The sequence below is a fragment of the Carlito syrichta genome, unplaced genomic scaffold (assembly GCF_000164805.1).
Source record: "Carlito syrichta isolate Samal-C Ts95f unplaced genomic scaffold, Tarsius_syrichta-2.0.1 Scaffold304493, whole genome shotgun sequence".
Taxonomy (NCBI): domain Eukaryota; kingdom Metazoa; phylum Chordata; class Mammalia; order Primates; family Tarsiidae; genus Carlito; species Carlito syrichta.
In genome coordinates, this window is record NW_007248589.1 from 293,966 (window position 1) to 305,203 (window position 11,238).

At 40.2% G+C, this 11,238-nt stretch overlaps 1 protein-coding gene across 1 annotated transcript in view; it reads right to left on the reverse strand.

Moving 5' to 3' along the window:
- Positions 1-11,238, reverse strand: part of MAMDC2 (MAM domain containing 2) — a 175,881-nt gene that overhangs the window by 64,206 nt on the left and 100,437 nt on the right. The window contains exons 6-7 of the mRNA XM_008060050.2: positions 10,611-10,867; positions 5,937-6,030 (exon numbers count right to left, since the gene is read on the reverse strand). Coding sequence (XP_008058241.1) covers positions 5,937-6,030; positions 10,611-10,867 — 351 coding nt within the window. The remainder of the gene's footprint in view (positions 1-5,936; positions 6,031-10,610; positions 10,868-11,238) is intronic.

Below are 11,238 nucleotides of genomic sequence, written 5' to 3' on the forward strand. Positions count from 1 at the left end.
TCAAACCCTCGGGCTCAGGCAATCCACTCACCTCAGCCTCCCAAAGGCGTGGGATTACAGGCTGAGCCACTGAGCCCGGCTTGAGATTAATTTTTAATCCTATCAGAAGGTAATTTGTAAATCACGCTGTTCAGATTGTCCTTTTAGTCCAGAGGGGATGTGACTGTAGCAATTTGGGATACATTCAGTGTAGCCAAGTGTAATTTTGTTCTACAAGCTGATGTACACACACGTCTAATATTCTAGGACCAGGGAGAAAGAATGTTGTGTTGAATAAATGGAAAATCAACTCTAGAAACATTTGAGTTCTGGGAACAACTCACTATACACTCAATTTGTCAATTTTCAAGGTAAGAAATGCAAGTAGGCCAAGGAACTGACCCAGATAAAAAAGAATGAAAGAGGTATGACAACCAAATGCCACAAGGGTCTTGGTCTAGAAAAAAAAAATCTATATAGGACATAATTGGGACACTTGGAGAAATTGGCATATGGACTGCTGTAGGTTAGTTGATAATATTACATCAGTATTACATTTCCTGAACTTCATAATTATCCTATAGTTATGCTAGAGAATAGTTTTGGCCTTATACAATACACACTAAAATATGTTGGGTCATGATGTTTGCAACCTACTCTTAAATGATTGATAAAGCAAATATGGCAAAATGTTAATTTATAGAATTGTGTGAAGAGTATACGGGACTATTCTTGCAAATTTCTCCTGAATTTGAAATGATGAAAGAACAAAAAGTTCCAAAAACATTAAATTAAAAAAAAAGTAAGTGATCAACAACACATTATAAAAAAAGATGGGAAGAAAATATTTCCACATAACTAGAACCCGATTGTATCTCAGGCGATATGCTTTAGGAAGTGCACCAGGAGCAAACCCTGATGAGCCAGACAGGAGAAAGGAAATGAAGAGCATTGTCTAGACTGGTGAATTAGCCCATACTATACTCTGCCTCATCCTTTCAGCATCAGGGCATATCTTTAAGCCTTGAAGATAAAGTCTGTGAAGAAATGAATATGATGTCACACAAACAAGAATCCTTTGACGTCCTCCCATGGAGATTTGAGACCATAGGAAGCCCCATTGAGATCACCAGTGTTAGTCACCTCTCTGCTACCTGGCAATGAAAAAATCAAATGAAAATCTAAAATCTACAGATGACCATCTAGCTCAGGAAATGGGGTGACCCTCCCAAATGCCATTCACAAAGAGAACAGTAGGTCAGTGAAATTATTCATCAGGAATGGATCTCAGAGCAGTACCCTTGGGTGATTGCAAGAATATCCTAACTCATTTTTTAGTTGTGAGGGAGAGGGCAGGAGGCGGATTAAAACATGTAAGTTTAGGCTGGGTGTGGTAGCTCACATCTGTAATCCCAGCACTTTGGGAGGCCAAGGCAGGAGGATTGCTTGAGCCCAGGAATTCGAGACCAGCCTGAGACTTCATCTCTACAAAAAACACACAAAAAATTAGTGGGTTATGGTGGCATGTGCCTGTAGTCTCAGCTACTCATGAGGCTGAGGCAGAAGGATCATCTGAACCCAGGAGGTTGAAGCTTCAGTGAGTTGCAATCGTGCCGCTGTACTCCAGCCTGGGCGACAGAGTGAGACCCTGACTCAAAAACAAAACAAAACAAACAAACAAAACCTTGAAAGTTTATAGCAGTTTTATTCAGAACTTGAAAGAAACCAAGATGTCCTCCACTAGATGAATGGACATATAAACTGCAGTACATTCAGAAAAGGCAAAACTATGGGGACAGTAAAAAGATCAGTTGTTGCCAGGGGTTAGGGGGAGAGAAGAATGAATAAGCAGAACACAGAGGGTTTTTAGGGCAGTGAAATTACTCTCTGTGATACTATAATGGTGGATACATGTCATTATACATGTGTTCAAATCTATAGAAAGTAAAACACCATCAGTGAACCTTTTAAATATGGACTGTGGGTGACAGTGATGTGTATGGCGGCAGAGGAAATATGAGAAATCTCTGTTCCTTCTGCTCAGTTTTGCCATGAACCTAAAACTGGGCTAAAAAAAACACAACAAAACTTGAAAGTAAGCAAGGATCATTATCAGATTTTTCTGACAATGTGATTATATTCTTTTGCTAAATACTTAGAAATGGATTTGTCTGGGATCTTTAAAAGTCCAATACAAAGCAAACCTCCTAAGCATAACTCAGAGGCTCAATCTTTTTCATTAGAATGCCGCTTCTACACCGAGACAATGTCTGATTCCTGAAGATTTGTGACCAAAAGTGAGCTCCCACAGATCTGTGGTGGATGCGAAGTCTTTGCCTCAAGTTTGTCTCAGAAGTTTGAGTCTAGTTGTGATCACAAATTGAGCTACTGAGGAGTGCTAATGACATATCTGAAACACAGGGAGGGATCAGAGGCAGCTGGAAGCCCCTGGGCATCAGTTGATGATCAGGAAAAAAAAAAGAAAAGAGAATCAAAGCCCTTTTAAGCAAGTTACCAAAACGCATCATAATGTAAAGTATAGTTAATTACTTGCTTTCTGACATTTGAACTTTTTAGTAATGAGAAGCTTTGAAGATAATCTAATTAGATGGAGCGTGTTGCAGTTTCAGGAAAATAGTTTGAGAGTATTTCTCATCCTTTCCTCTGCTTTGTGAAACTCATGGAGACAAACTCAGTGTCAGTTCTATAGATCTAAGAGGCTCATCAGCTCTGGAGTGCTAAAATGATAGGTATTGGGAGCAGCATGCTCTCTAGACTGCTAAACTTGTGGAGGGTTTTATTTTAGCATGAGCCAGCCTGAAGGCTGGCTAAGACAGCTCAGAGCTGACTTGGGGAAGAGTAAGCAGGATCCGGCATCACCCTGAGGAACCATGATGAAAACAAGGGACTGGACCACTGCAGAGACCATGGGGGCATTCAAGAGAAGGAAGGCTGTGGCAACTTTAGCTGTAACCTAGGTGGCAATTGGACCTGAGTTTTCACATATACAAGAAGTCTGGGCTGTGTGTTGTGAGTGAATGACTGATACTGGGATTCAGATATTGGGATCCTCTGAGAGGCATGTTCATGAGTGTAATGATCCACCCAGTCCCTTTCCTGGGTGTAGGTTGGACCCACACCCACAGAGGAGGTTGGGCCCACATATGGCAGAACAGTGGGGCTCTCAGTTTAGGATTGGGTGTTATGGTAGGTTTTCTAGAAGTGAATGAGATTGTCTGTTAGGCATTCGTGGATTTACAGATCAAATGGGGGGCTTATTCCTACAGCCTAGACTTTACAACAAACGTGGTTATTGGTTGTGGCGGGGCAGCGTGTGGGTGGAAAGGCACAGAAAGGGAAGGGCTATAACTCCAAGTGGGGGGTGGTCTCACTACTCACTATCCTCTGGAAGCATCCTGAGGGGCTTGGGGGGGCCACATGATGGGGTGTTGAGCACTTGTGATTGTGTGATGGGTCTTAGGTTTGGGAGACTGGATTAACTCTAAGCCCAACCAGATGGTGGGAACAAGATGCTTCATATGTTGATACAATTCCTGTCTCAGCCTATTAGGGAGATGAGGGAAGAAAATGCTAGATCCAGCTGGAAAAAGCAGAGACAACAAGTCTGGAGCTAACCAAGATAAAGAAAAAATGTTGGCACCTGTTATGAAACAGAAGGGCATAAACTATTTGTGAAATGTAAGATGAAGTATGAAAACTAAAGGGCTCAGCTTCTAAAGACTCAATCTGGCCCACAGCTGCCCAATGAAAGGCATAAAGCAGGCCCCAGCTGACACATTCGTCAAGGCAGTGCCCTTTGCTGGTTCTCTTTAGTTGCAGTCTGACCCACTGTTCTCCAGGGATGAGTGGGCGTATTTTGAAAAGAAAGTAATATTGTCTCATGACAAAGCATTTTCTGGTGTCATTGTCTAATGCTCTGGCCTTCACAGACGTTAACTCATCACTTTCCCAACAAATCCATGAAACAGATTCTTCCATCCTTGCCCTATAGATGTGGAAATGGAGTCTCAAAGAAGTTAAATAACATGGCCAAAGTCACATAGCATGAAGGCAAGCAGCAGAACAGGAATGTGAACCCAAATTCCTTTAGCATAGTACAATGATGATGCAATCAAACCTTTTTAAAGCCAAGTTGGAATGATGGGAAGTTCTGAAGACCAACACGGAGCCTTGGTTAACCTTAGAATAAACTTTGGTATGAAAACACATATCTGTGGAGTTTCCTGCAGAGGAAGGGTCTTTATGTGGGTCAACAGCCTTCCTAACACACGATCCTTCTTTTGCTGGAAACTTTCACCGGCAAGACCACAATGTAGCAAGAAAGAGCTCACACAAATTCTTCATCTTTTTTTAAAAAGGAAGACCATTTCTAAATATTACTTTTTTAAAAAAAAATTTTTGATTCAGAGGGTACACATACCTATTCGTTACATGGATGTATTGTGTAGTGAGGATTGGGACTCAGGTGGTCCATTCTCCAGACAGTGAACTTATGCCCCATAGGTAGCTTCTGAACCCTAACCCATCTCCCCATCTTCTTGTTGATGTCTCTGTTTCTAAACACTACTTCTAAAATGACTCAGTTGATTATATTACCTCCAGTAGCTGCCTCTTCACCCCACCCTCAGTGTAGATGTTGAATAACATCTCTTCTCCCATATACATAACTCAGAAGTAGGAAACTTCAATGTAATAGCCTAGTAGCAGAGAAGAGAAACTTCTAAAAATAATGATAAAGAGGTTGTGAAATTACTATTAACATAATTGAAATATTAACTGATAGGGTTAGAGAGCAGTCAAATTTAGAAAAGTAAAACAATTTTGATTTCCATGCTCTGTCACATTTAGAGTTCTTTTAATCTTTGATTACTGTTTAAATTAAATCATTTGAAAATGTGTAAATTCAATCTGTTTCTATCTATTTGACTACTTTGAAAAAAAGAAATAGAATTAGTAAAAAAATAGTACTTCGTTTCAGCAAATTAGCAGATTTCTCTATAATTTCAGGGTAACAGTTTAGCTCAAGTAGAAAATATTCTCTTTCTCAGTTTCCTGGCCTGTATAATATATTTGAAGCCATATTAAATAGAGACCAAGTCTTTCTTAGTGAAAGTCAGACCACAAAGGCCAAGTTAAAAAAATTACTTCCCATGCTCCAAAACCCAGAATGAGAGCTCATTAATAAGGCAAACACAATGTTTCCCTGGGTCTTCCAAGGAAACAAATTCACTAAATAGTAAAGTCAATTGATTTATCTGGAGTATTATTAATATATTGCCATTCTTTTTATTCTAAATTTTGTTTTTTTAACTCATTTTGAATCAATGTGTTTATTTTTTTCCCCAGAAAATAAAAATTTTTCCTATTTTCAAACATGAAATTTGTGAAATTGCAAAGTTGACCATGAAAAATAATATGAGGTTTCACTTAGAAAAAAAAAGTAATTCAATTAAGAACACACAATATTTAGCCAAAACCATTCTAGAGATGTCAACCAAATACTAACATCTTTAAACATGAGGACATTTATAAATTCAGATACATAAAGTTGGAAAAGATTTTTATAATTCTATCCAGCAGATTATGAGAGTTTTGTCCAACTACCTAGCCACCCTCTATGAACTGAAAGTATCCTTTAAAGGGAAAGATAGAGTTGGAATAAGTTAGCATTATTTAATTTTCTTTTCCTGGTAGGTAGAGAAGATGAAAGCTCTCTAAGACATGACAATTGGCCTGTGTGTCAGAAAAATTCAATTTACTCTGTGAGGGGGGAAAAAAGAATAGTGTTCCAGAAAATAACAGTTTAATTAAGTAATTTTTAAAGGACAAGAGGAAAGTTATGGAAATCAAAAGCAGCTAAGGCAAGTCCTGGCCACAAACATCTACTGAGACAGGAGAATTCCAAATGTGAGGAAGAAAAGAAAGAGAATGCTCACCTGTCTGGTTTTGGCAGGGAACAGGAGAGAAAGAAATGTCATCCAGGGCAACATACCCTCCTTTGGGACCATTGAAAGCAACTTCAAAGATTACCTGCAGAGGAAAACGACATGTTGTCACATATTTTCATATTTTCTGTTAGGCTTAAGTGTGTGTTTTTTTCCTTAAGATATGCTCTTAACAATGATTTAAAATGACACATCAATCACATCAGTTGAAGTTAAATCACAAAGATTTATGGAACACTTATATTTGGAAACATACCCAAATATAAATGTTTGAGCAAAATACAATGTGGGGCCTTTTGGGAGATGATTAGGTTTGGGACATAAAATTAGCGTCCTTATAAAAATGGTCCAAGGAAGCTCATTTTCACCTTTCTACCACAAGAGGACACAGTGAGAACCAGGAAACAGATCCTTACCAGATACCAGATGAGCTGGTATTTTAATGTTGGACTTCCCAGACTCCAGAACTGTGAGTAATAAAGTTCTGTTGTTTATTAGCTACCCAGTTTAAGGTATCCAGCCTGAATGGGTTAAGATAGAAACTCTAGAGTACATTCTACTGGTGACTGTTTCCTTCTTCCCTGAGTACCTGCTGTAGTGGTAATGTCACTTCTAATAGAACTAAAGAATTAATTAGCATTAAGAAATTTGATTAAAGAAAAAAGGGAGCTAAGTCCCTCTGAGTCCCTTTCCTTCTTTCTACATAAACTCTAGGTGAGGGCCTGGACAAAAATGTTTAGAAAGAACATGGGTTAATGATTTCAACTCCTTCAGTTTTGCTCCCTTTCCAGCTACTGACTTTAACTTTGAGTTTAGTAGACCACCTTCTGCCTGTAATCATGGGGGATCATATGTGGCCAGCACAGCCTTCATTTGTTTTGGAAAAACCACCCAGGTGTGCAATCTACTCCACATGAATCGTTAAAACAAGAAAACACAGCACAGAGCAGGACTTGAAACTCTGATGCCTACAAGGACCAGGCAGGTAGTATAAATGATGAAGTGGGTTTGGTAGGATATAGACTCGTATGAAGTGGAGAAGAAAAGCCTTGTCCAAAGGGGCAGCTGTGACTCAGCTTCATCAATTGCTGATACATATTTGCAAACAGTCAGACCTGTTATGGGTTGAACTATGGCCTCCTAAAATTCACATGATGAAATCCTAGCCTTCAATACCTCAGTATGTGACTTTACTTGGGAATAGGGTCATTGCAAATGCTGTTAGTTAACATGAGGTCATACTGGAGTAGAGTGGGCCTATAATCCAAACGATTGGTGTCTTTACAAAAAGGGGAAACTTGGAGGCACAGGGAGAAATGCACACAGAGAGAATGCATGTGAAAAGGAAGTCAGAGAGCTACAGGCCAAGGAACATCAGAGATCACCAGCAAACTGCCAGAAGTGGGAGAGAGGCCTGAAACAGATTTGCTCTCACGGCCCTCAGAAGGAACAAATCCTGCTGACACCTTGACTTCTGGTCTCCAGAACTGTGAGACACTAAACTGTATTTTAGCCACCTGTTTTGTACTACTTTGTTATGGCAACTCTGGCAAACAAATGCAAGGTCTAAAGTCTCTGTATCAAGCAGATTATCAAGAGGATCTGAATCTCTAAATTTTATTTGAAATCTTTGAATTTTTCAATGTTAGCAATTAATTCAAAAATTAAATTGGACAAACAAAACCCCCCAAAGTTCCCAATATAGCAACCAGGTATCTCACTGTGAGCTAGATTTGACCTGTAAGCTTCTAGGTTATAGTTTATACCTCTTCTGAAGAGAATAGCATCTTGGAGGCAGACAGACCAGAGTTCAAATCCCGCTTTAATCACTTACTAGCGAGTTAATCTTTGGGACATGGCTAAACCCCTCAGGATCTTGCTTTTCTTATCTATAAAATAGGTACAGCAACACCTACCTTGTAGGACCATTGAGGAGATTAAATGAAATAAATTATATAAAGATCCTAGCATAGAGTCAGCACATAATAAGCTCTGATTTCATCTGTTGTTTTTTTGGCTCAGGAAATCCTTCCATCTCAGCCTCCCCAGCAGCTGGGCCATAGACATATGCCACTACACCGGGCTAATTTTTAGACTTTTTGTAGAGATGAGGTGTCGCTGTGTTGCTCAGGCTGGGTTCAAACTCTTGGACTCAAGCAACCCTCCCACCTTGGCCTCCTAAAGTGCCAGGATTACAGGCGTAAGCCACTGTGCCTGGCCTGATTTCATATCTGTACTCCGAGGTTGACTCTTCCTTCAACTCATATTCTGTTTCTAACCCAGTTAGTCACTAATTAGCTTGAGCAGGCCCATTCTTTTCTAGGCCTCAGTTTTTTTGAAAAAAAAAAAAGTTTGAACAAGGTGGTTCTTAAAGTCCCTTTCAGTGTATTAATGGTGGTCCTACAGGGATCTGGTTCCTGCACTCTCTGAAATACACAAGGGGCCCTGGAGGCTCATCTCAGGCAAGAGGGGTAAGGGCTGTGAATGAAGAAAGACATGTGGACTTATGAGGAAGGGTAAATTAAGTTTATCAACTTAATACAGTTCCATGATATTTCGCTCTGAAGCCACTAGCTGATAAAGAAAGTGAATGATGGAACTCACACTGAGTAGAATAATCCCAGCACTTTGGGAGACGGAGGTAAGAGAATTGCCTAAATCCAAGGATTCCAGATCAGCCTGGATACTTGGCAAGAACTAATTTCTGCAATTAAAAAAGAAAAAATAGCCGAGTGTGGTGGGGAACACCCGTGGTTCCAGCTACTTGTGGTTAAAGGATTACCTGAGCCCAGTAGGCTGAGACTGCAGTGGCTGTGAGCATGCCACTGCACTCCAGGGTGAGTGATAGAGTGAGACTCCTACTGAAAAAAAAAAAAAGGAATGCTATTTTCTGATCAGGATATGCTGATCACAGCCTGTGTGCCAATGCATTCTCTTATTCAGAAAGGTAGTTCCCCATGTTTGTTTTCCTTTTTAAAATTCACTTGAGAATATGGTGATATTAGAGCCACTGATTTCTGCAAGACCCGGTTTCCTATCCTGACAAGTGAGAGCATATAATACCAGCGAGTAGGTTCAGATTAGTAGCACAAAATCACACATGTTGACCCAAAGGATGTATATTGAGGTTTAGTAGTGTCCAGAATTGTAACTTTTCAAGTATTGATTTTATACAGCCAAGTTTCATTCATATAAATGTTGCCTGAGGAGTTTATGGTTGGACAAAAGGTGTTTGGTAAAGAAAATGCTGTCAGTGTGTGTGCGGGACTCATTTGACTTTCATAGAAGGAAAACTTTGGAAGCAGTACGTGTATTTCTTTTCCTCCTTGTAGCCCAAACTCACAGAAAAATTTTCCACGGGGCTGTAAGAGCAAATCAAGATCTGGTCAGACTTTGAAGTAGGAAATAGCACACATTCTGCAGTAGGCACTGTGCTCTCTCTGGAGGGGTTCTACAGGAGGGATAGGAAGGAGGTGCAGGGAGAGGACGGCACACCATCAGTAGACAGAACACGTCAGAAAGCAAGAGAAACCCAATGCTGTTCTCTTCAACTCTACATCAGGTTAGCAGATGGCACCACCAAAATCCATCCAGATAAATAATCTGCTTCCTTGGCACTTTGAAAGGAACTGGGGAAGATATGGCAAAAAGCACACAGTGAAAAGTGGGGGATGTTAATAACTTGTGGTAACTAAGATTCTCCTCATAGCTCCAAATTCTTATGGCAATCTTATACATGTAGCAACCCAATGCCGTACCCACTGATTTGAGAGGAACTAAGGGTCCCCAGCTGGACCTCCTCCCTTGGCTTTAGGTCAGATTTTAGTCCAGGAATTTTACTAAGTTCTCTGGCATTCATCAGCTCTGTGACCTAGAAAAAAATGTCAGACTTCTTGGACACTCTGTTTTCTCCTCTCTCATCTATAATATGGAGATAATTTTATCTACTTGGCTAGAAAGTACTTGAAAGTTCTGAAATACACACATAGATATAGATGCATATTAATATATGTGCTTAGAAAAAGGTCTGCAAGGATAAACATCAAAATGTTAGTAGTTCTTATCTTTGTGAAGTTGGCTTAGGGTGTTTTAATTTATTTTGTTTCTCTGAATTTTCTAATTCTTTTGCATCGAACATTTATCACTTATGTGACTATAAAAAGTCTTAAAGTTAAGGCACCAAGACTTGTTTCAAACTAGAACCATAACAGCAATTTTATTCTGATTTTATGACGTTATTTAAGCTATAAAGAAAGAACTAAGTAACTTTTTTTCTAGAAAGATGATTCTCTCAAATAAGAAAAACCTTCAAAACTATTCTCAGGAATGAAAGTTCATGAATGAGTTTCGCTTAGAGGGCTCTGATCTCCTCTCTCGAACTCTATATGACCATAAAGCAAGGTTCAGAGAAAGAGCAAGCCCAAGAAATCTAGTTGGTTGATTGGCCTTTTCCAAATTTGTCGTTATAAAAAAAATACTCTTGCTAGAAAATGAAAGTGATAAAAGAGGCAGGCAGAAGGGAATGCAGAGGAAGGGAAAGAAGGGGAGGGGCCTGGAGGATGGAAAGGAAAGATTAAGCTTTGAGGCACAGCAGAAAAGAAAGGCCGATGGTGAGACCGTAGAGCCATTGTACCAGGCACACCTGGTACAATGGCATACACCTACCTCCATTGGGTAAGGAGCACTGAACTCCACCTCTGCAAGGTTCCAGGCAGCATTCCCTGGACTGTCCACTTTCCAGATCTCCTCATAAAGGCCGGCTGTATCACGAGTATAAAGGGAGAAGACGTTGTCATTCCCCTGCTGGAGTTGGTAATAAAATGACAGACAGCCGGACATGGGGGCTGTGGTCATCGGGGAGATGAGCTGTGCCACCTCCTGGAAGTTCTTGACGTAAACTGAGTCCACGTACATGTAGTGGCCTGAAAATCACACAGACAGACACGTGTAAGATGGGCTTGGGGGTTTTCAGATGACGTGTGTTTCCGGGACTTACTTCAAAATAATCCAGTAGGAGTGGTAGAGAGGAAGTAGATAAGTAATAGATGAAAGAAATTTGGCCATGAGTGGATGATAGATAGTCATTGTGGCTGGGAGATGAGTCCATGGGGTTCATAGTACTATGCTAAATACAGGATTAAACCCTTCTTTTCCTTTTGCTTGTTTTTTTTTTTTTTTGAGTTGGAGTCTTATTCTGTCACCCAGACTGGAGTGCAATGGCTGCTCCCGGCCACCGCAGCCTCGACCTACTGGGCTCCAGCGATCCTTCAGCCTCAGCCTTCCAAGTAGCTAG